At 40.6% G+C, this 26,297-nt stretch overlaps 2 protein-coding genes across 4 annotated transcripts in view; one reads left to right on the forward strand and one right to left on the reverse strand.

Annotated features, from left to right (window-relative positions):
- The first annotated feature begins 3,454 nt into the window (after positions 1-3,454).
- On the forward strand, positions 3,455-8,639 carry LOC311503279 (clavesin-1-like). Its single transcript, XM_084565917.1, has 7 exons — positions 3,455-3,924; positions 4,606-4,776; positions 5,897-6,015; positions 6,509-6,683; positions 6,769-6,879; positions 7,129-7,352; positions 8,221-8,639. The coding sequence occupies exons 1-7, from the start codon at positions 3,823-3,825 to the stop codon at positions 8,297-8,299; spliced, it is 981 nt and encodes a 326-aa protein (XP_084422043.1). The 5' UTR covers positions 3,455-3,822; the 3' UTR covers positions 8,300-8,639.
- A 2,043-nt stretch (positions 8,640-10,682) lies between these two features.
- Positions 10,683-26,297, reverse strand: part of unm_hu7910 (un-named hu7910) — a 39,492-nt gene continuing 23,877 nt past the window's right edge. The window contains exons 4-25 of one of the 3 annotated variants that reach the window (XM_084566151.1): positions 25,882-25,935; positions 24,729-24,857; positions 23,518-23,556; positions 23,191-23,226; positions 21,447-21,491; positions 20,689-20,718; positions 19,816-19,848; positions 19,564-19,599; positions 18,734-18,781; positions 18,417-18,497; positions 17,575-17,616; positions 17,396-17,481; positions 17,184-17,270; positions 16,944-17,094; positions 16,665-16,801; positions 16,468-16,566; positions 16,221-16,310; positions 14,655-14,792; positions 13,343-13,478; positions 13,166-13,257; positions 12,137-12,270; positions 10,683-11,649 (exon numbers count right to left, since the gene is read on the reverse strand). In XM_084566151.1, the coding sequence (XP_084422277.1) occupies positions 11,499-11,649; positions 12,137-12,270; positions 13,166-13,257; positions 13,343-13,478; positions 14,655-14,792; positions 16,221-16,310; positions 16,468-16,566; positions 16,665-16,801; positions 16,944-17,094; positions 17,184-17,270; positions 17,396-17,481; positions 17,575-17,616; positions 18,417-18,497; positions 18,734-18,781; positions 19,564-19,599; positions 19,816-19,848; positions 20,689-20,718; positions 21,447-21,491; positions 23,191-23,226; positions 23,518-23,556; positions 24,729-24,857; positions 25,882-25,935 (1,874 nt within the window). In that variant the 3' untranslated portion in view covers positions 10,683-11,498. The remainder of the gene's footprint in view (positions 11,650-12,136; positions 12,271-13,165; positions 13,258-13,342; positions 13,479-14,654; positions 14,793-16,220; positions 16,311-16,467; positions 16,567-16,664; positions 16,802-16,943; positions 17,095-17,183; positions 17,271-17,395; positions 17,482-17,574; positions 17,617-18,416; positions 18,498-18,733; positions 18,782-19,563; positions 19,600-19,815; positions 19,849-20,688; positions 20,719-21,446; positions 21,492-23,190; positions 23,227-23,517; positions 23,557-24,728; positions 24,858-25,881; positions 25,936-26,297) is intronic. The other 2 variants (XM_084566153.1, XM_084566152.1) reach the window with 2 other exon arrangements.

Below are 26,297 nucleotides of genomic sequence, written 5' to 3' on the forward strand. Positions count from 1 at the left end.
TTGGCACAACAGGAAATACGTCACATTTGAAAAAAAACAAACAAAAAAGAGCTTGCGCCTTCACAATAAAAGCGTTCATGCTGTTCCAGATGAATTTAATGATCTTTATGATCTAATATGTTAATGATTATATTTTTATCAACAGACAATTTAGAAGTATAATTAACATTACTAGTTATTAATTCATTCATCTTCTGTAACCGCTTGTCCTGTCAAAGGTCGCGACTGGAGCCTATCCCACTTTAACGATCATTTTAAAAGAAAAAGACAAACACAAAGTAATTATAAAAAATATATTTGGTTTAAAAATACAGAATAAATATATAAATGAATAACAATGATTAGCTACAGCCATGGGCTACCTAAAAACGATCAAATTAGAATTTTTAACAGTAAATTAGGCAGATTTACTATTTTGTGCATAAATACAGGTTTTGTTCTCATGACACCACGTAAGTACAACGAACGACTGTCCATTTATCCATAAAGATGCGACCCTACACGCATGCGCAAGCGCGTGTACGACCTACAAGCTGTCCAGGTTGACTCGTGAACGCGCACCATCAGCTGCCGTTACAGTCGGGAGCGTCCAGGTGTGTGAAGTCACACACTCCGTACGTTCACGAGACCGGAAACAGGCGGAGTGCCTTCAATATAAAACATAGATTTTTTTTTTTTCTTTTTTAATTAAAAACAGAAAATGTAAGAAAAAGTATATATGCATTATATCTTGCGAGAAATTAAACTGAGTTAAGTTTTTCAGTTTTGTTCTGTTTTATTTATATATATGGAAATTGAATAACTGATGGTTTTGGACAGCTGGTGGACCAAACAAACAAAACAAGTAATATAAAGATGTCACTTTATGGCAGGCATTATTCACTCTTCTTTAAAAATCTGATTAATGACCTAATGATTAATTAAAATGGACACTGCAGTTAGATAGTCAACATTAAGGGTTAAACTATTAACTACTACTATTATTCAATATATGTCACAGCATGTCCTGTATTTAGCGACATACATTGCTGTGATATAAAATAAATATAGAATAAAGTCAAAATTAATATTATTGAGCCATTTATTGAATCAAAATTAACTAACAATGACAGTAATTGCATTAGATAGTAGTTTTACTGATGATTATGTTTTAAATTTTACTTAAAGTACCAAATTATTCACATTAAAATACAAAGCAATCCACCGGAAGAATCTTTATTAAATTAACTGTTGGTTCATTCAAGTGTTCATCACTTTAAAGTCACCGCTGGCATATCTAATTCCCAATTTAATCAACAGTGACTAAAGTTATCAAATACATGCAGTGGAGTGGAGTTACCAATTAAAACACAAACCTCAACACCATGTGCACTAACACACAATATATTTACATATCTATACGCCTTGCTGCGCAATGGAGGATGGTCTCATCTTATTTTAGGTTTTACTTTGAAGGTGATGACCGGAAGTGGTTTTGGTTCATTCACACTGACTTGATGGTGTCGGAGCATCCTGACGTCTTCTCTCTGAACACAAAATGAAAACGCACCTCCTCCTCCTCCTCCTCCTCCTCTTCCTCCTCCTCACGCGTTGTGATGCCCACACTGACTCACAAGGACGAGGTTCATCCTCTCTGACGCCTTCAGGGACATTTATTATTTTTATGTTCTCATTTTTATCTTTTGTCTTTTATTTATTTAATTTCTTTTAAATTAGACGGATACATCTTTTGTCCGATGGCAGCCTCCTCCTCAACCACCATCCCCAACATCAGCACCACCGCCGGAGGGCCGTCGGGCCAGTCAGGACGGCCGGGATTCAACCAGCACACCTAGCAGGTCGCTCCATTGTGAGTTGTTTCTGTTTTTGACGACATTAAAATAGATCTAGGAGAATGTGCAGTCTGTAAGAGGATACTCTTCCATTATTTACTTATTTATTTATTTATTGGAGGCTGCACATCATGACTGGGGTCACTTTGATTTTCAGGGATCCATACAGTTTATTTCCTTCCATCATCCATCCCCCACAGATTTAAAAGGCAGCCCTTTGGGACCTTTAGATGCCTCCGGATTTTTCATTACGTTGTCTCGGTGGACACAGATTGGAGGACATGTGACACAGTTAATGTGAGCGGCAGATGGAGGACGAGCTGGGGGCGGGCTGTAGAGAGACCAGAGGGTGGGCAGGGGGTCATCAGCTGGAGAAGAAAATTAAAAAGAAGAAGAAAAGAGCTGATTAACCTCAGCACAGACTAGAAGACGGCAGCATCTTCTTAAATAAAACACCAAAACACAAAAATGAATGAAACGCACACCAAAATATTGATCAAAAATAATAGGAAATAGGAAAACTGTAATAAAAATGAAACAATAAATGATAGCTGAGCCATTTAAAATGCCATATGATCAGTGAAAATGTTTTGTAGGAATGAGTTTGAAACAAGTTTGAAAAAGGTCTGTTGTAACGAAAAAACAAGAGAGACTTCTAAATGTCCAATTTCACATATCACTTACTACAGTTGTGATAGCTGCATTTGAATAATTCAGATTTTGGTTTTGAGTTTTACCTGGACTCCAACTGTAAACACAGATGTCAACTCTCTGCAGGTCGTTTCCAGCCTGGGCGCCAGGCAAACCTCCCCCTGCCCATAAATGCTTTGTAGAAAGTTGGTCTCGAGCCTCTCCCTTGGGAACTGATTATGCTTCTGCCGGACTTTATGTAGAGATGGATAGAAGAGTAACAACAGCGTAGTTGTACATTGTCATGAATTAAACAACGTGGCTCTGACTGGTTGTGGGACCATCCAAGGCTAGCTCGTTTCCATTCTGATTGTTAGTTACTCAGAAAGAAAGCGTGAATCAAAGCGTTTTGGTTCCAGAAAACAAATGCTTTCTCAACAAAAAACATTATACATAGTAGTATACTAGTTTGGCTTAGCCCCTACTCATTTTCTGATGAGAACCGAGTCTGGCCACTCATATGGACTTGTGGGACATGTTTCAATTTGGATAGTCCTCCAACCAATCAGAGGAATGAAATATGTGGGTTGTACTTCTTGGCAAATTGTGTCTGTCCTCTCTCTTAGGTTGCAGAGTGCCGTGTTGGAAAGAGCTGCCTTACCTGACCATTGACTTTTCTCGGATGCCCGACTGAGTTCAGAGCAACGGGACTTACTGTTGTTAAATCCTCCAACTCCAACCGGCCTCATCATGACGAAGCAGAGATTCAGCTCCACTGCTTGGTAAAACCTGAATCCAAAGCCTGAAACAGCAATGACTGAGAGCTGGAGGAGGAAGGAAACTGAATGGGAAATTTAGGACGAAAAGAAAGTACATTTGTCACTGACCCAGCATCAAAAAAACAGAAACACATTGTTTTTTCCCACCAAAAGTTAGAACAGGACCTTTCAGCTCCCAAAGTGTCAACAATGTAGACAAAGAGCACTGACGATTGTCGGTCTACAAGCTGCTGCAGTCAGAAAACCAACCACTGGAAACCCGGGAAAGTGCAGTGGATTGTACCACAAACGCAATAAGACCACGATTGTCTTCTACTGTGAACCTTTTAAAAGGGATCAAACTGTTGATCTGTCGCTCACGTTTAACGCTTGTAAATGTAAAATCTGAAATCAAAGTCATCACAAACACTGACAGCAAATACGATTGTGGATAAAAGACGCTCAGCAGGATTATTCAAACAAAAGAGCTGCAAAACACTGAACATCAACGCAACTGAACTGTCAAGAAGGTTTGATCCTGATTGTCTTGGACTTTGAGGTCCAGAAGTTGGAATAATCATTTTCGGGGAACCAGAGAGTCCATGATGACACACCTACACGCCGGCCTGAGCTCCGAGACGACGGAGAAGGCCCGCTTAGAGCTGAATGAAAACCCTGACACGCTGCATCAGGACATCCAGCAGGTACAACAACAATCTGTGTAACAGCTCAATGTCCAGCTAAAATTAATATTTCATATTCTAAACAGTTTAAGAAGCAATGGTTTATTGCTTGTTTCAGCTAGATATGCCTTTACTGGATTAAAAAATAACATTTCAGGTTCACCACGATTACAAAATATATCAAACTTACACTGCACTTACAGAAATAAGATGTTGAATCTACTCTAAAGGAAGCATGTTGCAGAGGATCAAGTTTTTATATTGGTCACTTGATCCCAGAAAAGGTTGTACTACCTTTTCAGATGTCACCCTTAGATTTTGCTGTTTGTATTGAACATTAACAATCACCAACCAAAGACCTAGCACTTCCATAACTCGAGTCCATTCTCATAGACGCTGTGTGTACGTTCCTGCTTCTCAAATTGTCCTTCATCAGTATTATCATGTCCATATTGGGTGCATCAGTTCTAACCACCACACTACCGTGCCGCCCCAGTGCTACAACAGTTTTTCATAATATGCCATTGAAGGATTTTTTTTTTTTTGCCTTCATTTGCTCTTTTAAAATGAAAACTAATCTTTTACACGAACTCTTTGTTGCACCGAACAATGCTGCTTTTATTATGCAATTCGTGAACCAGTTAACAGCCTGTTGTAAGGTTTGTCTGATTGCTAAAATATTTCCGTCCGTGTTAAATGAAGGTGCGGGACATGATTGTGACGCGGCCGGACATAGGTTTCCTGCGAACAGATGACGACTTCATCCTTCGCTTCCTTAGAGCCAGAAAGTTTGACCAGGTGGAAACCTTCAGACTGCTGGCCCAGTACTTCCAGTTCAGACAGCAGAACCTCGACATGTTCCAGAGCTTCAAGGTATGTTTTTACCTGGGATTTCTGCACTTTGTACAACAAGTCATAGAAGTGTTCACAGTGTTCAGTCAGTTGGTGTTGGTGGAATCGCTAGGTGTCAGTGAGATTAATAGTCAGTCTAGCGTAATCTAGGTCTGCCCCGTGGTCTCTTTCTGGTTGGACGTGCCTTGAATAGCTCCCTATGGACATGTCCGAGTGCATCCCAACTCATAAACAAAACTCAAAATACTCAAAATGGGAATGGGAGTACAGGATAACGCCATCTGCAAAAAACAACATTTCTTCACTAAGTTATGAGAAATGTGCTCTTCATCTTCAGGTCTGTATCTCACACTCATTGAAAGCCAGTCTGTCATTTAAAGAAGAGTTCAGGCAATCCCCGAATCCTGCATATTTCTGTGTTTATTACAAGGAACCATATTTGCTGTTACAGATGTACAAAAATGAGACTCTACCTAATCATTTAAACACTGAACAATGACCACAAAAACACCAACACAACTGAGCTATCAAGCAGATTTGATCCTCAAAACTACAAGTTCATCTTAGACTTTGAAGTCCATAAGCTGGACTAAAAGAAGTACTTGTGAATTTGTAAAAAAAAAAACAAAAGCTATAATTTTTGGAAACGAAACCAGAGACTCCATGATGACTCACCTACACACCGTGCTGAGCTCTGAGATGATGGAGAGGCCTGCTTAGACCTGAATGAAAACCCTATCACTCTTCACAAGCTGGAATAAAAGTAGCACTTTTTCAAAAAGTTGTTTTGGGCAACTTTGTTCATTTTTGAAAGTACAGGATCACATCAACCGTAAAAAGGCAGGAGCACAAGTCTGTGTAATCTGTGTTAGATTCTTTAACTTCAAGTAGCAAGTTAGAGCCGTCATGGATCAGACTGCACATCCCTCAATAACTTTTGTGTGTTCTCTCTGACCACTGTCAGCAGATAGAAAGTCTTACCATTTCCAGAGAAACAGGCAGAGGTTCTTCTACCCAGTAGTCTGTCCTTGACATTTTAATCTTCACATGTACCCCTGTTAACAAGGCAGTCATCATTATTGGATTCATCTGTGTAATGCTTTCTATGTAACAGACACTGACTCCTTTGTGTGTTTATCAGGTGGACGACCCTGGCATAAAGCGAGCGTTGATGGACGGTTTCCCGGGTGTGCTGGAGACTCCGGACCAACATGGCAGAAAAATCCTCATCCTATTTGCTTCTAACTGGGACCAGAGCAGGTGAAATATAGACATTTGTATGTCTGTCCAATATTAGAATGTCCAAAGATTTTTCTGTCAACCGACTTATTCATTTCTAGCGAGGGCCAGTAATATTTCTGATCTGGGCAAACACTTATTTGTCTACTGATTTGTCCCAGCTGTACAAATCAGACTTGCAGTTTTAGCAGTTCCATGGTCAAATTTCCCACAGTTTAACATAAAACTAAATAGAATTTCCAATTCCAGATGATTTCTGCTAACTTTCCAGCAATCCTCTCTCAAAGTGAGGACACACTGTCCTCACAAGATATAAAATTCACACTGGTCCCTACAAAGACATACAAGACGTACAAGCAAACACATAGCCTAAAGAGTAATTTCTGTTCTTGAGACTAAACTAGACTACACACAGTCTGGTGAGCTGTAGTTACCACTAAGAGTTTGAAGAACCTTCACGCTCTCTTTAACTATTGATCGGCTGCTGATAAATACCGACACTTCCCTCCACCAGGAACTCATTCACAGACATCCTGCGGGCAATCCTGCTCTCTCTGGAGGTTTTGATAGAAAACCCGGAGCTCCAGATCAATGGTTTCATCCTGATTATCGACTGGAGCAACTTCTCCTTCAAACAGGCCTCCAAGCTCACACCCAACATTCTTAAACTGGCTATAGAGGGCCTTCAGGTAAACGCCAGAAACACCGACTTTACCCAGCTCCTCTAAGACTTCAACGAATCCTACTCATTTCTACTCTTGCTCCTCTCTTCAGGACAGTTTCCCGGCTCGGTTTGGAGGAATCCATTTTGTGAATCAGCCCTGGTACATCCACGCCATGTACACCATTATCAAACCGTTCCTCAAAGACAAGACCAGGAAAAGGGTGAAAACACATTGATATCTTTGTTCCTTCCATCTTCATCTTCATGTTTCTCTCCTCATTTTCATGATGTTCATCATACCGTTTTCTTGCCTCCTCTGTCCTTTCTATTCTTCTCATTTCTACTTCAGCTCCTCTCTGCTTGCTATATTTTCACCTTTATTTGTCCTTCATTTTTGCAAATTGTTTTATTTCTTCTACTTCTTCCTCTCTTCATACCCACTTTATTCCCTCTTCCGTTTCATCCCGCAGATCTTCCTCCATGGCAATAACCTGAACTCGCTCCACCAGCTCATTCAGCCAGAGTGTTTGCCATCGGAGTTTGGTGGGACTCTGCCACCGTACGATATGGGAATCTGGGCGCGAACACTGCTGGGACCTGACTACAACGACGAGACCGAATACACGCTGACCTACGATGCCCTGCATGTCAGGGAGAACTGTGGAGGAGGAGGAGACAAGGAGATGATGAAGAGGTGAGGAGGAAATGGATGACAAGAAAGAGGGCCCGTTCAGACCTTGCATGAAGATACGACCTGGGGGCGATCCGATCATGTAAAAGGCAGGTGTGAACACGCCCGGGATGCACTGAGATCGCATTTGAGAGATCTGATCTCTGACTACATTTGGAGGTGGTCTGGGTCACATGTGTCCGCATTCCCTTGGTAGTGTGAACGCAATGCGTCCTGAGTCACATTAAACAGGGGTGCTCCTGTGTCAGGGAGTCTTGCCTCATTAATTTAGAAAAAAAAAAAAACATACAACCACTATTATAAATGATCAACTGAAAAGGAAAAATCACCATAAGTGATGTCTGTTCATTAGTAATGAGAGCCTTTTAAAATGTTCTGTCCTTGTAGCTGTTAACTAACTAAACAATAAATAGATTTAAGTAAGAATTAACAAATTCAAACAAGTATTTAATATGAGTACATAATGTACATTTGGAGATGTGACGTGGATGATACCAAGTTGGACGTGATTGTTTATCTTGTATTTATTTATTGTTTATGAGATTGCGTCAAATCTCAAAGCTGCATAAAATTGTAGAAGAAAATGAGTCCGTCAGACAGCAATTTGTAAATTGTGTAATGTGGATGTTTGGTGAGGTTTACTTAATTTCGGAAAAAGCTTGACTGGGACATCCCTGGATCTCACAAACGTTTTGGTTCCTACTGCGAAATTCACCATGCTGGTATCAGGCCCTTGTTCCACTCAGAAATAAAAAGGAGGGTTACCTAGGCAACCAGAGCCTGGAACGTCCACAAGAGACCAACTGTATATTTACAAAGAGATGGACGTACAGTATGTGTGGAGACTCATCAGAGGTGTTTTGCGTTTCAGGTCTCAGTCGGCAGTGGAACAAGGAACTCTCCGACAGACGGACAGAGAGACGAGCACGCCACTACTGGCCCTGGACTGAACACACACACACACAAACATCGATCAACAAAAACATGCAAAGATTTACTCCAACACGTTCTTAAAAACACATAAAGCACCAGCTGTGTATTAAGCTGTAGGATTTTAACTCGTGTCCTGTTGACGTGAACTCTGAGAGTGACTCAACTCAGGACTCACACATTTGTACTTCTATCTTTGTGAGGACTCTCATTAACATAATAAATTCACTATCCCGGTGCTTTTTTCAGAGCAGCAGCCTGAACCACACAACCTCCAGAGTGGTCCTCTGCACAATTACAGAAAAATACGGTGCTTGAATAAAGGAAACATAAATGAAACACAAATAAATAAATGAAATTGTGACATAAAACACAAAATGAAAAGAAATGTATAAATTAACAAATTATCAAGTAGCCTATAAACTAAACCAAATAAAAAACTTTAACATTTTCATAGGCAACTTAAATTAATCTCTATAGCCGGAAGAGCAGTTTCAGCTTTGCACAAAGTAACGCTGCCTTTGTCTTGTTTGAGTAACCTTTATTAAACTCTGAATGGACTTTAGACAGACTTATTCAGTGCGAGCAGAGAAGCTGATTTAAAATATTGCACAAGATTCACAAAGATAACAGAGTCTGTGGCTTAAAAGGCTAACACTACTAGCATGCTAAAGCTCTAGCACATAGACATTCTTCCTTGGTCTGGATGTACCAGACCAAGGAAGCATTACACCACTGAGAGAGATTTTGATAAACCCTGTCTCAAATGCAATTCAAACCTGAACCTAAAACCAACATGTCCTCACTCCCAAGGTCTTATACATAGGTCCTCACAAAGACAGAACTACAAACACACACACATACAGTCTGTCCTGTCTCTGAGCCGTCTAATGCCTCCCAGCTGAGCCTCTTTCCAGCCAGCAGCATCTGTCCTGATGTCCACAACGACCACAACACAAAGCGTTGGTGTGTCGTCTCCTGTGCTGTTCATTAAGCGAGAATTAATATGTGATTATGTTTCTGTGATCTGTGAGCCAGAACTTTATTTAAACAAATAAGACTTTTAGCTCCTAGTTTTGGTTTTACATGCAAATATCATGCCTCATCTGGTTAGAAAAAGCCACTGTACCCCACCTGCTCAGCAACAAACTCCTGACAGACAGTTAGAGATGAACTTTGTGGAAAATTTAGAAGCTAAAGGACAAGCTGGTGGAGACCAAAAACGGAGCTAAAACAGACTGAAATTTGAACTTCAAAGTATGAAAGCAATGGCTTATACTAAAACCTATATATGATAATAAATTGCCAGATGTTTAGTTACGGTTCGTTCCGAAGCTGGTGTAAAGTGATAAACCTTTTTTGGAGAAACCCAAACTTAAACCTGGTCAAAGTCAAAATCTAGGTTTTGACTTAAAAGTCAAATATTTGTGTAACGAAATAGGTTGAGAGGTCAACATTTACACTGGTCAGTCTGCAGAGGAAAGGAGCACAACGGAAAAGAGATGTCACTTTGGTAGAAAAATTTCACCTTTTTTTTTCTTTGACTTTGCACAAGGCAAAATAACAGCACTGTAAACACTCCACTCACATGCATGGACATTTTGAAAAACACTGTTCTACCAGAGTGAAATATATCACAGGAAGCCAAACTCTCCCCTTTAACCTCTCCTGCCGTGAAGGGAAAGATTGTTTTTACTGAATCTAACTTATTTAAAGATTGTATATTATTGTTATCAGTATTATTACACTGCAAAAAAAAGTCAGTTATTGGCGGGTTTGTCAGATTGTTATTATTTTTTTGCAGTGCGTCTGACTCATCAGGGCTACACTAAGCAGTGATCTGATATTCACTCGACTGTAATGTATTTCCAATGTATTTCAATGAATGTATAGAAATAAACATTTACACCAACATGTAGTTGTGTTGTGCTTTCTACACCAGCAGAGGCTTTTATTTTGAATGGGAAACTTTTGCTTTCCTCGTCTTAGGTTTTGGTGCTACAAGCAAAGACTAGAAAGGAGAAAAAGGAAGAGAAAAGATGAAGGAAAAGAGGAAGGGCTCAAGGAGGGAAAGAAGAAGGTGGAAGAGGAGGAAAAGTAGGAGGAGGATGAGAAGAAAACAGTAAAAGGGGAAGAGGAAGAAGGACAAGAATAAGATGAAGAAGGTAGAAGAGAGAGGACAAGGAGAAGAGGGAGGAGGAGAAGGAGAAGGGTGAAAAGAGAAGACAAAACAGAAAAAGAGAAGAGGATGGAGGAGGGCAAAAAGAAAGAAAGCAAATAAGAAAGTAGTAGGGGAAAGGAAGGAGGATGAGAAGAAGAAGGAGGATAAGAAGAAGAGGGAGAAGAAGAAGAAAGAGCAGAAGGGGGAGAAGAAGGAGGAAGAAGTTTCTTTAGTAGAAGATGACCAAGACGTCTCCATGTCTCCAACGTTGCTGTCCACATAGATTCCAGCTTGGTTCATCTTTTCAAACACTTGTTTTAACTACTGTTTTTTCTACCTCCATGTTTCTGTCTCTCCTGGAAACTCATCACCTGATATTTACCCCACGGGGAGCAAACATGCTTAGAAAGAATTGAATGAAGACAAAAAAAGACACCTTTTATGGTTGCAGTTTTTTGCAGTGTTTTTATTTTTAATATAAATATAAATCATCTTCATTAACATCTCGTATTACCTTGTTATTGTGCAAAAGTGATGAAACTAAAAGTCCACCTGGATAAACTGAAAGAATGCATAGTGGTCCATTTAAAATAAAAACGTTTACATGACATTATCAGACTGTTCAAATCAATAACTTTTTTTTTTAGTTTTTCAGTTTTACTGAGTATCTCCAAATCACATAGATATGAAAAAAAGAATGTGTTTTGTTTGGAGAGTTTGGACGTTTAGCAAAGCTTTCATTTTTCAGACAGAAAATAAAGAATTTGAGTGTTGACCCAGAAAAAAAAGGTACCGCATGAGTTGAGTTTGTTGTCAAGTCAGTAGTATTACCAAGAAAAACATACTTCTTTCAGTCTGATGTGATTCTTCAACAGTCGTAGTAGTTCGTCCACAAACATCAGTCAGTCAGTCCGTCGGTCAGACTCGTGCTTCCTCTCAGGCAAACAGCGTTTTTATCCACAGAAGAAGAACCCCCCTGATCACAGCCCGTTACACAGCAACTCTTACCGGTCCTGCAGTTCATCTGCCGGCCGCTCACTCGGCGTGTTTCGGCTGGTCTAAATTGGGCTCAGAGTCTGGCGCTGGTGCTGTGTTAACTCCGGATGCCAGACGTCCACAATGAAGATGAGGCGGTAACTCTCGGCGTCCTGCCAAACCTCGTGCTCAAAGGAGTCGTCGAAGATAAGGACTTTACCTTCCTCCCACTCCCTGCGACACAGGACAGAACAGTTCAGCATAATTCATGATTGACAAGACAGAGGAAAGGCGGCTAGCTCAGTTTGTTAGATTGTGGTGATAACGCCAACATTGTTTTTTTTTTTTTTTTCTGAGCCCATTGAGTGATCTGGTCTCTGACCACATGTGGAGGTGGTCTGGGACACAGCTGACCAGATTAGATTGAACTGATCAGGATGGAAATGCATTCCTATACCCAACCAAAAAGTACTCTACTGTATATATCTGGCTGCCCCAAGTACAAACAACTTATTTCCTGATATTAAAATGGGTGGGGCAAGAACACATACAGATATATGGACTGTACTTGATCGGATGGTTCTTCACCTTAAGATGGGGAGAGGTAACAAGGCAAGGAAAGACAAACGGAAACGAGACAGGCAACGACAAACAAATTAAAGGAGTTGAGGAAAGGAGGGAGAGAAGCAGATGAAGAGGAGGATGAAGATGAGCTGAGCACCTGGTCTGGTTGGTGCAGCGGATCCTGCAGCCTGGTTTGGGGATGACGAGGCCGAGGTGCATCCTCAGTCTGCAGTTGGTGGGCCCGGTGTGAGGCCACACATGAGTCCCTGGCTGCATCACGGAGAACTTAATCTGAACAGAGACAAACTCAGAACGTCAGGGAGGATGACGCGAGCAAGATTAAAACCAACACACATATTGCATACACTGAATTATAGGTCAAACGTTTACTGATTTTGCTTCGAAAACATGACTTTGTTTAAGACTTAAGCTTTACTCTCAGAACAGATGCGGTCCAGATGCTAAAAGCCTCAGGATGTTTTAAGCCATGAACTCCTTAAAACCAGCTTACTGACACATTTAGCAGCCGTAACGCATCCATTTAAAAACAGGTTTTTATTTTTATCCCTGTGGCCCAAAACTAAGGGTACGTACACATCAAAGAACCCTTGGCAATGGAGTCTGACTGTGATGTCTCCAGTTTCTGGAGCCAAAAGTTGCTTTTGAACTCACTATAAAGACTACAGCCAATGGGCAGCAGGTAAATAACTCTTCATACCAGGGGTGTCTGTATTCATCTGCCAAAAGGGGAAACAGGTAGAGCTACTATTAGCTGGGAGGATAGGAAGTGCTACTGTTAGCTGTGAGGATAGGAAGCTTGGAAGCGCTACTACTAGCAAGGAGGCTAGTGAGCTAGGAAGAGCTACTGTTAGGTGAGAGGCTAAGAAGCTAGGAATAGCTATTAGCTGGGAAGCTAGGAAGACTTATTATTAGCTGGGAGGAAAAGACAATCTGCTATTAGCTGGGAGGCTAGGAAGCTAGGAAGAGCTAATATTAGCTGGGGGGGCTAGGAAAATCTACTATTAGCAGGGACACTAGGAAGTTAGGAAGAGCTACAGTGTCTTACAGAGCTGGCCTCTCCAGAATCATACTAATCAGTTGGTCTACACTTCATTCATTCTAGATCATTACTTGTCCTCAGTTGGAGTCTCAGTGTATATGTGTCTCACTGCTTTATATTTTCCACCTGTCCTCTCTTGCAGCCCGTAGCTTCAGGGAACCTCTCCAGCAGTGAGCAGGTCTTCGGGACACCCTGACAGGAATTTCCAGCTTTTCTCCCTGAACACACAGAAATTACACACGACCATTAAAATATTTAAACATTAGAGAAACTGGAACCGGAACATTTTGGATGAGTGTTTACCTTGCTGCCACAGAGTGTATTGACCCCACTCTCCTTTCTCTCTGAGGTTTTCCTCCTCGGGTATGAACAGTCCGGTGTTTCGGTCCATCACAGCCAGAGCCTCGTCCCTGATCGTCTTCCAGTTTCTTTCCAACATCTGAACACACATAAAATATTTAAATCACCTGAACTGTGCACATTGACCGTATATTTACAGTCGGACAGATGTGGAGTTTTTACTGCTGAAATGCCGCCTCTATTATCCACCCAGGGAATTTCCCGCTGTATTTTTGGCTGCTGTTTATATCCCCCTGCGAGCTAACTCCACGACAGTGCTCAGCACAGTGAGAAGGACTGTATTTCCTAAATATTATCAACTTGGGGACAGTCCCTCTCGTGATAAGAACACACTGGGTCACGTTTACAATAACATACGTGGTGCATACAGGGCTGCATCTCCAACCTTTCTCTCAGCCAGATCAGATAAAGACTGCTGAGAAAATCGCCGGGACTCCGCTGTCTTTCTATAGAGGATCTACCACTGCAAAGTTCACAGGAGCGCTGCCTCCAAAACCCCAGCACCCCCAGCACGGACTGTTCACAGACAGGCCGGAAGTACAGAAGAGTGAAATGCAGGACTTCCAGACTAAGGGCCTGTTCAAGCCTCGCATTAAAATCCGATCTGAGCAATCTGATTACGTAAAAGACGGGTGTGAGCAGCCCCAGGACACATCGAGATTGCATTTGAGAGATCCGATATCTGACCACATTTGGACGTGGTCTGGGTCGCATGTGTCCACATTCCTTTGGTAGTGTAAACGCAATGCTATTATAAATGATCGCCTAAAAAAGGAAAAAGCACCAAAAGTGATGTTTGTTCATTAGTAATGAGAGCCTTTTAAAATATTCTGTCCTTCTAGCCGTTAATTAACTAATAAATAAATAAATCTAAGTAAGTGAAAAATGAAAGTATTTAATATGAGTACATGAGAGTGATTCTGTGTTGATTATTGATGCGGTCATGTTGATGTATTTCCTTAATCACAGATGTCTTTATTTACCTTAATCACCAGGGATTATGGAGCAAATGGAAACATTCAGGGTTGGAGTTATAATCTGAGTTTTGTGCAGGTCTAACTAACGTCAGGGTATAGATCAATAAATATGTGCCAAGTCATGACACACATATTTATTTCTATTGTATTTTTTACGTTCAGTTTTTTAAATTTGCCTTTATTTTGTATTATTATTTATCTATTTTATACTTTATATTGTTTGGCATTCATTGTGGATAGCAAAGGAGGAATTTCATTGTACAGGGAAACATGATTACCTTGACCAGATCGGTGTAGCCTGTCTCTTTGGCCGTCCACCAGGGTTGCGCCTTCAGTCCATCCACGTTGTACAGAGACCTCTGCCACACCGAGGCAAAATGACCACGTTTGTGACCCAACTCGTACCAGTCATACGCCTGGACAGACAACCAAATAATATTGTGTTTATTCATCAGAGTATCCTGCATAACACGGGGCGGCTGTGGCTCAGTAGGTAGAGCGGGTTGTCCACGAACCAGAGGGTTAGCGATCCCCGGAATGTGCCACATGCCGAAGTGTCCTTGAGCAAGACACTGAACCCCCAGTTGCTCCCAGTGCATGGCACTGGTGTGTGAATGTGTGTGTGCTTGTGTGAGTGAATGGGTTGATGTGTCTATGATTGTAAAGCACTTTGAGTACCAATAGGTAGAAAAGTGCTATATAAAAGCAAGGCCATTTACCATTTACCATAAAGCATAACTAAACAGCTTTAAAGGTTGCTGAGTAGACACAAAGGAATTAATGTCAGTTAGCTCAGTTGATTTTAAGGAAACATTAAAACCTAAGCAGGCTCACATCTCACTCACTTATCAAAGTCTGGTAACTCTCCATCTGGACTTCATTATAGGGTGCTTTTAAATTGATACATAAAGACTTGCATTTCAAGTACGCTGCTGTTCCAATTCTGAAATGACTATCCCCCAAGCCAGTCTGTACTTCAGAATCAAACTCGTAAAATCCGAGAACACAACTGAAAACAACCAAACAACCAAGTACACAAGTCTGGATTACTTGGTATTGATAAACTTTAGTCCTGGGAGAGGTTTGTGTTGGCTTTAACCCAACCTTTAACCCATTAACCCTCATACATATATGTATATTTATATATATATATATATATATATATATATATATATACACATATATATATATATATATATATATATATATATATGTTGTGCGTATACGTATTATGTTGCACCAACACATGTTGGTTAATATTTTGACATTGTAATCAGTAGGCTAGGCGAAATAACAGAAACACTTTAACAGCACTACAAACTCTATCCTCCAAACTGATCATTCGATTGAAGTAACACCTTTCTGATGCTGTTTCAACATCAACTGAACATTAGAACAGTTATGAAGGAGGATTTAGATTAGAATACATATTCACTGGTGTACCTAATGAATTGGCAAGTGAGTGTACTACAAGGAGGGACTAATGAACAACCTACAAGAGTTGCAGAGTCCAGAACAAATATCTCCAAACGTGACAAACTTTAATCTCAGACGAACACATGGGTTGTTATCACTAGTTCTTCTGAATATGTGTTATCAGACTACTGCCACATTTTCTGCTATCAAACGTGACAAGACTATATAGATATAGCACACATTATTTGGTTTAATTAAATATACTTTCCATAACTGCTCAGGAAACTAAAGGCGACATCTTGGTACTGGTCACTTCTAATCTTTAGCACCACCTGGTGGGCAGCAAGTAACACTGCAGGACTGTATTGTTATGGTTAAGAACTTTTAAAAGACTTCAGTGTTTGAAACTGAGTGATTCATGTACTCACACTGTCATCTCCGACCCTCTGTAGAGCGTCTCCGAGGTGGAAATAAAAACGTCCATCGTCTGTTCCCGGCTCACCTGACTCCAAACCCTCCTGGACAGAGACAGAGAGGCAGTGGTGAGAGATATGATCTCTGAAACTATGTGTTCAAGTTTCAGCTGTGATAGTCAAGACATTCCTGGGAAGTATTTTTTTATTCTGTTACTTTGAGGTTTAAAGCTCAGTCTTATTGCAAATCTGATTTATTCACCTTCAGGTATGGTATACTCTCCGCAATCTTGTTCTCCGACTTCAGGATGAAGCCGTAGTGCACCTTAGCAAAGCCGTCGTCTGGGGCAACCACCAGAACCTAAGGTGGGCGAAGAGTCAATCAGTGAAAGACTTTACCACTGAACCTCAACAACCATACCTCAACGTTATTTAGTAACGTTTTCAACATACACTCACCTCTTCGTAGACCTTTTTGGCACCCTTGTTGTCGCCTAGCAACAGGTAGGCAACGCCCAGGTCATTCTTCAGACCGATGTCGTCTGGAAAGATCTGAACCAGCTTCTCTAGAGTCACCAGAGACGCTCGCATCCGTCCTGAGAGATAAAATCATAGTATAAAACATAGAAAAACCAGAACAGAGTCACAGAGATACAGAGATCTAAAATATATAAATATATAGTTTATATATAAATATAATGATGGTATTATTGTTACAATAAGTGCATGCAGTGGTACCCAGGAACTGCTGCCTCTCGGCTCGTCTCTTCAGGGTGGCTCTCAGAAGGTCAGGGGTCGCGTCAGGAAGCTCAGCTGCCTCTCTGTAGGTGTTGATGGCTCTCTGCAGCATGTCGTTACTGCGCATCTTCTCAGCCATGTCGTCCTCTGCCTGCACACACGTATGTGCAGAGATTCAGAATGCTTACTGATTCGGTTTTGGCTCACTCGACTACAGCATGCAGCAGCACTGTGCGGTACCTGGGCTTTCCCGTAGCGAGCTCGGGGACTCTGAGGATACTGATGGACCAGCAGCTCAAAGGCTTTCAATGCTTCCTCCGCCTTCCCCTGATATGACAGAAATGAACAAGAGGATAAACAAGTCTAACAACATCCACGTCGTCCAAACTTGTCAGGAAGACGGTGTAGTTATTTTAAAAAATACGTTTTGTATTGCATGTCCTTGTGACTACCTTCTTGCGAAGCTTCTCTGCTGCATCAATTTCAGCTTTAATGGTTTTATCAAATTTGTTCAGTAATTTAGGTTTCTTCTTCTTGGCTGGAGGAGAGAGAGAGAAATAAGAAATAAAGAAAGATTAAAGGACACAATTAGAACATTAGAGAGGAAGTTGTTAATCGTTTAAATCATCACCTTTTTCTTTGAGCTTCTCTTCAGCCTGTTTCTCTGCTGATCCTGTGACACGGGAGAGGAAACAGAATTTAACTTTAATGTTCAAATACGGAGAAGGATTTAATTTGATAAGGATGATCTCAGTCTCTGATGTGAACGTATAACATGAAATAAAAGAGTGAGCTAACAGGATCTGTACTCATTTTCAGTTCACGTAGGCCAGTTAGCTCAGCTGGTCAGAATGTGGCACTATAAGGCCAAGGTCACTGGTTGGATCCCATCCCAAATGATCAAAGGTGCAATCAAGATGTCTTATTGTCACATGCACAGTAAAAGCAGCAGTTGAGACCATACTATGAAACTATTACCGTATAAGTCTCCCTTACTAACAACAATAAAGAAATATAAAAAAAAACGAGGTGCGGGACAAATCTGTTAAATTAAAAGCTACGTTTTAGAAGATTTAAATAGGAACATCTATGGGAAACTCACATGACTAGGGTCTGTTACTTAGTACTATTACTACTTACTACTTAGCTACTAATTGGGGGAAACTGTTTTAATCCTGTTAAACTTGTGCACATCAAGTTTACGTCGTAGGCTACGGCGTAGAATTGACTTGACCTTTAGAAAGAAGCTTCATGAACACGATGATAAGAGGTGGTGAAACAGTTGTATGCTGCAGACTTGGAGGCTTTGTTGTGTATTTTTCTGCATGCAGCTGAAGTGTGCTAGTTTTTTGATCTCTGATCGAGTCGACAGCAGACCAATCAAACAATCAGACTCATCACATTGCTCCACATATAAATTCTTTTGGCTGCTGCTGGGTCAAACCATCATTTGGTGTATGAGTGTATGCTCACCCTCAGCATCTGCATCACTCTTTGAATCCTTGGGTGTCTCGCTCTGAGGTTCAAGTTCAGGCTGCTTCTCTGCTTCCAGTTCTGATAGAAGGAAAATCAAACACGTCGGTCAAGTTTAGGTGTTCAATAGAGCACGTCTCATTAACGTTTACAGATAAATCTCCTCTGCTTCCGTCTCTTAATATTACCATATGGTCCGATTGCTCCTCATTAAATATAGAAAATCAGTGACAGACTGCAGGCACAGACACAAAAACACAAACCGCTAAACTCTTTCCATTCATGTTTAAAACTCTGAACGCCAAGTCATACTGCACCTGCTTCCTGTGTGAATTTGGAGCTCGTCAGGTGTTGTCCAGACGCCACTACAGAACAAACCAGAATGATTGATTTTGTTTACCACATGCAGTCCAACGTGCTGTGAAGTCAGCACCTCCAATAAGGATTATAAAAGCAGATGTACTGAAAACAGATTGTATCTGATACCAGATCAGCTTCTGAGGTTTACCTGATTTCATGACAGTTTTAGGACTTTGTTCTTTGGAAACCTCACTGAACTGTAAGGCTCCTCTGATTAAACACATCATTATAGGCTGATACTGCACCTCTATAACAAATGATCAGAAGAATCCTAGATCATTTCCCCAAATGGTCTCCAGCCCCAGATATGTGGCCTGCTTTGTGCAATTACTTTTAAGAGGCACTGTAAATATATACCAGCTATGCATGTACATGATTGGTTGTTATAATTAAAACACTGTAGAGTGATTTACCTGCAATTTGAAGTACACTAAATAAAGATCTTTTGAATCGGCATCAGACAGACCCTGTGATTGGCTGCAGAAATGCTGATCGGAGCACTCCTGTGTAACTGTTCACCTTGTTTTACACACATGGTGAAATGTATCTAGTAAAATAAAACCAAACTAATCTAATCAACTACAACAAACTATATCAAATAGAAAACAACCAAAGAGACACATCAGAACACAATCACTTCCGTCATGTGCAATACCTTCTCTGTGCAATAAATATGAAGGAACATCTGCGCTATTAGCACTCATTATTTGCAGAAGTTAACTTATGTTAAACGATGTTTTATTTCTTTTTACTATTCTACAGTATTTAAACTAGCTATTTGACTCACTTATACTCTCCTCGGGCGGGGGCTCCTCCACCAGAACTGCAAAAGAAAACAAAAGGAACACAATCAAATGTTGTGCTTATACTGTATTATGTGTAAAAGTAAAAACTTAATAGATATATGCTACAAAAAAATAAGATAAAAAATGTTGTGTGTCAGCAAAGTTATAATTGCAAAGTTTTTGGTCTGTTCTAATGTATCTATTGTTACTACTACAACATCTACTGCTAATAAATGATATGTGATATGTCTCACCGCCCGTGGAGTCGATCGTGGTGGCTTCCTCCTCTGAAAGAACACAAATCAACAAAGATTATTCTGAAAGCAATGGACATTTAGTGAAGGTAAAGCTAGGCTCAGACAAAAAGAGTTTCAGGTTAAGTTATCTCATGATTCGCAGCTCACTACGATTGGCAGGTAACTCCAGTCCGGACGTCGCTTTTTATCAAGATTGAGCACAAATTATCTGGTAATGTGAGGCATTTACAGATCCGCTTTTTAAATCCTGAACTGGCCCAATTAATTACAAACATGTTGGATATTTAGGATTTCCAATTTGGAGGTTTATGTCGGTGCTTTAAGGATAACAAGAACGTGGAGCAGTTCACAGTGTTTCCAAGCAACGGTAAACATTGTAGACCTCCAGGCTAACACAAACTGATCTCAAAATCTCAACTCCAGATCACTCTGAAATATAGACACCGAAAAATGTTCTCATCCACACTTGTTTAGCCTTCTGCCTGCAAAATATTTACAAATTCATCTTCTCAGTTTGGTTTGATTGGCAGTTTTTAAACATATTACATTCGCACTACCACCACCTGCTGGACTAGAGTGTCAATCAGTAGATTTACAGGAAGTTGTTTCTTCACAGTCTCAATTTTGTTTACATTACATTTACATTGTTTACAACACTGTGAGGTTCTGTAAGGTGGTGCATTCAATGGTCCTTGATAATCTAAATAATATCATGTAGTGTGTGCACGTTTGAGATCGGAGAGAAGAATATCTGTGAAGATTCTCCTCTAGTGTGCCATGAGACCTGATTTACAAATGAGAAAGGACTTTAAAACTCCTGCAGTCTGAGTTCAGCTTCAGAGGACAGTAGGCGTTGGATGTTGATCTGACCGTAAGGATGTGCACTGTCTCGAGGATCATCTACAGCAAAGACAAAGACAGGTACATGTACAGTATGTGAGTAGATGTTTTTTAATGAACTTGTAACACATGGTTTAATGACTGAGAATAGAACAAAAGATGGAAGAATCAAGGCTACTGTAGATCTCACTGTGTATATTTTAAGTAATCAAGTAGTTATTAGTATTCTGAAAACATAAAATCTAAGTTGAAGCTGGAAGGCTAAAAAAAGGTTTTAAACAGATGTACATTGAAGGGATATTTTTCAATGTCAACATCTCAGCTGTGCAGAAAAGCTCCCAGCTAACTTCATAAATCAGTTCACATTGACAGTTAATGTGGATAACTTTGTTCTTGCCAAAAAAAACCACATGGACTTTGAAGCTGAACTCGACATTTAAAAGACCCCTTTCGTTATTAATTTCTGCTTGACACTTTGTTCTTCCTCTGGTTCTTGCCTTCTTCTTCCACTTCTTGCCTTGTTTTATTCTTTTCCTTCCCCTTGTTTTCTTTTTTTCTTCTTCTTCCTGCCTTCCTCTTCAGTTTTGACACTGCAGGGCGTATTACTGTAGCCCTCTCAGCTGCTCAGTAAAAGCTCCCTGCTCAGTTCACATCGACAATTTGTTCTTGTCAAGATTATTGTTTATTACGATTGTTTACCTTGTGACCACCTCCTTAATTCAGACATCATCATCCATATAATAAGATTATTATTAATAAAAGAAAACTAGGGGGTGTATTAAACTGACCTGGCACAAAGTCATCTTCCACCACTGAAGGTAGAGGAACAGCAGCTGAAGACACCAAAACACAGTTAATCAAGCTAACACACACTGTGTAATGAGACAAACAAAGATGTTAAGCTACCACCAAGACAAGACAAATATTATGTGAACAATGATCGTGATGAGACACAAACTGTTTCCATGAAGACTAAATAAAATAATGTGATCAGATATACACCAATCAGGCATAACATTATGACCACCTGCCTAATATTGTATAGGTCTCCCTTGTGCCTCTAAAACACTTGTGACTCATCAGAGAATGGACATGGGCCTTCTGAGGGTGTCCTGTGGTGTCTGGCAACAGAATGTTGTTAGTGGGGGCCTTTGGGTCCTATGGGTTGAGGGGAGGGGCCTCTGTGGATCATCCCACAGATACTTGATCAATTTGGGATCTAGTGAATTTGGAGGCCAGGTCAACACCTTGTGCTGTTCTTCATGTTTTTTTGCTGCCATCAAGGTCATTGCTATGGGGTGGTGGTGCCTGGTCTGGTCTAGGTGGGTGCTACATGTCTAAGTAACATCCACATGAATGCCAGGTCCAAAAGTTTCCCAGCAGAACATTGAATTGCTGCAAGATGGTCAATGTTATTTACTTGTCCTGTCAGTGGCTTTAATGTTATGGCTGATCAGTGTATGTGTTTACATCAAAACATCAATCACTGTAGAACTTCATTGACAAAGTGGTTCTGCTGCTGTGGAGCATCACATCTAATCGAAATAGAACAGAAGAAGGCAGAGGAGGAAAGTGGGGAGATAAGAGAGGAAGAATAAAAAGGTGAAGAACAAGCAGGAAAAGAGAGGGAATAAGAGAAGATGAAGAAGGAGGAGAGAGGAGGGAGAAGCAAGAGGAGGAGGAATATGAGGACACAAAAGGAGAGGAGATGGAAGAGGGGGAAAAGAATAAGAAGGGAGAAAAAGGACAAAAAGGAGGACACTAGGATGAGGGAAGAGAAGGAGGAGCAGTAGGAGGAAGAAGATGAGAAGAAGGAATAGAAGGAGTACGAGACAGGTGGAGGTGGATGAGAGAGAAGAAGCACATAGAGCGATGAAAAGTAAGAAGGAAGAAGAAAAAAGAAGAAACAAAGAGGAGAAGTAGAGTAAGGAGATAGAGGAGGTGGAGAAGGAGAGGGAGGAGGTGGAGGAGAAAACAGGAATGGAAAGGAAGAAAGGATAAGGGGAAGAAGGAGAATAAGAAGAAAAATAAGAGGAAGGGTTGGCAGGAGGAGGAGGAGGAGGGGAATGATGAGGAGACAGAGGAGAAGAAAGAGGAGAAGTAGGAGAAGGGGAATTTTTTTCTCTGACTTTCTCAGTCCTGAATTGATAGAGTAGAAGAAGATGACCAAGATGTCTCCACGTCTCCAACGTTGCTGCCCACATGGATTCCAGCTTGGTTCATCTTTTCAAACACTTGTTTTAATAACTGGTTGCTTTGCTACCTCCATGTTTCTGTCCCAGAAAGAATGGATTTATTCCAGCCGTTAGTAAAGGTTTACACCAGCCCTCTACAGCTGATCCATCAGTCTGATCTGATTGATGCAGTTTTATTCTGATTGTTAGTTGAAAATGAATTAGTTGTAAACACACAGAATTAGAACCAGTCAGTCAGACCAGATGAGACTAAACACATTCAACACGCAGGCAGCTTCACAGATGTTAACATCAATTCATGCAGCAGCTCGTCAGCCACAGTGAAGGCAGCACCAACCTTGGATTTCAGACTCCACATCCTGAGATCCAGAGACTGACCAGACACAGACACAAGCCATAATGTTACTGATCTCTAATCAGGTGACAGACAGCAGGTAGAGTGAGCACATCACATCCATACACTCAGCTGCTCTGGATACAGGTAGGCCATAAACGCTGCATGGCTTTAAATATCGGGCACCTGTGTCCACATACTTTTGGCCACGTTATTATAAAGCAGAGACAAATCATGTGAAGTACAACCAGCAGGAAATATAGGTTTTACCTTTAAATATATATGTGGTTTAAATGTTAAAACAGAGGAAAGAAAAAAAAGAGATCATACCTTGATCATCAAGGACAGATGACGGACCGCTTTCTAAAACTGGAAAGAAACAACAGATTAGCAACTAAAAGCCTTTTAGATTTTTATTATTTTAAGATAAAATCAGTATATTTTTGCTTGACATGTTTGCTTTAAAAAATGGATCTTAAAACATTCTAGTTTATAGTGCGACTAGTTCTGCTGCTTTTCTTGTTTTGTTTTTGAGAGCCAGAGACAATGGTGTGGTTCATTTCTGTTGCAACAAACAAGGTCGACAATTAGTTTAGTGTTTTTAAACGTGGTCTGTAATTTCTGCAGTGGGTCGTCGTACATGTACAAGCAGATGAGTGAGCTACAGATTTTGAAGGCTGTGTGATGTTGCTTCATGCCTCCTGTGTCTGGAGCAGAAAGTTGCACTTGAAAGCAAAGACTACACACAAAGACTACTGCCAATGAAGAGCTGGTACATATGTAAATAACTCTTCATATCAGCAAGTGGCAGCAGTCTGTATTCCTAATTTAAGAGGGAAAATAGGAAGAGGTACTATTAGCTGGGAGGTTGGGAAACTAGGAAGAGCTATGATTAGCTGAGGTGTAGGAAGCTAGGAAGACCTTCTATTAGGCGGGAGGCTAGGAGGCTATGAAAAGCTATTATTAGCTGTGAGGCCTGGAAGTGCTACTATTTGCTCAGAGGCTAGGAAGAGTTCCTGTTAGCTGGGAGGCTAGGAAGCTAGGAAACGCTACTATTAGTTGGGATGCTAGGAAGCCGGGAGAAGATACTATTAGCTGGGAGGCTAGGAAGCTACACAGAGCTACTGTTTAGGTGGGAGGCTAGGTAGCTTGGAAGAGCTACAAACCGCTGTACAGAGCTGGGCTCTCCTGAATCACGCTGATCAGTTGGTCCACACTTTATTCATTCTAGATCATATTTGTGTTTGTTTCAACGTGCAGATGAGATGAAGCTGAAAAACCTTTAAACTTTGTTATTTTGTTTCACATTCATTAGAGTCTGAACAGCCGGATCAGTGTGTTGCAGTTTTGTCACACACACAGACTCATGGGTGCAGAAAACATTCATTTATTTTAAAAATTCCATATCTGTGAATCCTAGGTTGGTCATTTAGGCCTCCATGAAATATTGCTGAGACAAATTCCTCCTCCACCAAATTTTTGAACTGATCCATATTTAATAGTGTGAATTTTTGAATTGTAAAAACACACAGGACACACACCTGGAGTTGTCTCCTCAGTCGGGGTCTCAGTCGATGTGGCCTCTGTTGGCTCGTTCTCCGTCGGCAGTTCCGCAGATTGCTGATTGGTCGGTTTGTCCAAGTTCTCACTGGTTTGTTTGGTTTTTACAACTTGAATTTGGGGGAAGAAGCAACATGACAATTTTACTTAAGTAAAAGTGACTGTGTTTGGCTATTAATGATATCGTTTGTGGCTCAATCCCTGGCTTATGTCAAATCATTAAACCAAAAATAGCTCCTGAGATGTTTGTGTGTTGGATTAACTCTAAACAGACATGTATTTCATCATCAGTGCCTCAATTTTTGGAAATGGGTTTAAGAACCGTACATTTTCAGGTGATACTCGGTGTACTCAATAAAATCACATTCAGTCTGAAATTGAGAAAATCAGCAAACGGACCTGTAGAGTTTCTTGAGAACGTAAAGCGAAAGTAACTGCATACATGAGGGGCAAAACATCAATAAACTCCACAAGTCAAGTTTCAGATTTTTTGGGATAAACCAAAAACACGAAAGTTGGAATGTTTGCGACACTGAAAAAGGGTATTGCTTCACTGCTCAGGTCAGCCTGTGCTAAGTGAATTTAAAGCCATAAAATCCAATCTACCTGCATTAAAACTGAAGCAAACAACACTAGAAAGTAGTCTCAATGCTACTGAAAGAGTATTCAAAAATGAACAAAGACAGGCTGTGAAAGTGAAGCAGGGTGTAGCCAAGATAAGCTTCATTCAGACTGTGCTCAGGCTTTTGTTGGTGCAACACAGACAGAGGTCAATGTTAGCATTACTGCTACACCCTCAGGTTGGAATTCACAGGTGGGAACGAGGTGAAACACCCACTGGCTGCTTTTCTCAGGTATTAAGCCAATGTCTGCTCAATTGTCTTGGTGACACAATGTGTGTGTTAGTTTTTATTAAATTGTGGGGGACAAAATCTTGTGGAATACTAACATTGTGGGGTCATGTTGTTCTCATGGGCCCATTTGTCAGGGCCCCACAGCTTTTTGGGGGGTAAAAGCTGTAAAGACTTGGCATTCATTTACAGTTAGGTTATGTTAAGGCATTTGGCTATCCAATATGTCAGTGAAAAGTCCTTTCAAAGATAGAAACACGAGTCTCTGTGTTTGTGTCCTCACCTGTTTCCTGCTCAGGTAAATCTCGCACAACTGGTTTCATTGCTTCTTTCAGTCCTGTTCGGTGTCCACAAAGTGACAAAATGTAATACACACTCACAAACCTGTGACCAGTTATTTTGTTACCTTCAAAGGCACTATTCAGACCTTACATTAACATCTGTCCTGGGAAATCCGAACGCAAGTGTCCAGCTTTATGTTAAGTTCTTCCTTTTTTGCACCTTAAGCTGGTCATTTGGAATTCGATTTCCCAAGACAGATTTTAATGCAAGGTGCAAATATCCTCAGAAGAATTAATTTATTCCAACCAGAGAAAAAAAAAATAACTGAACCAGAACAAAACCAAAACCAAAAGTACACTCTTTTAAAGACACACACAAATTAACAAATATTGCTAATAAATATAGAAGAATTACATG

This window comes from Chelon labrosus (genome assembly GCF_963514085.1).
Source record: "Chelon labrosus genome assembly, chromosome: 18".
Taxonomy (NCBI): domain Eukaryota; kingdom Metazoa; phylum Chordata; class Actinopteri; order Mugiliformes; family Mugilidae; genus Chelon; species Chelon labrosus.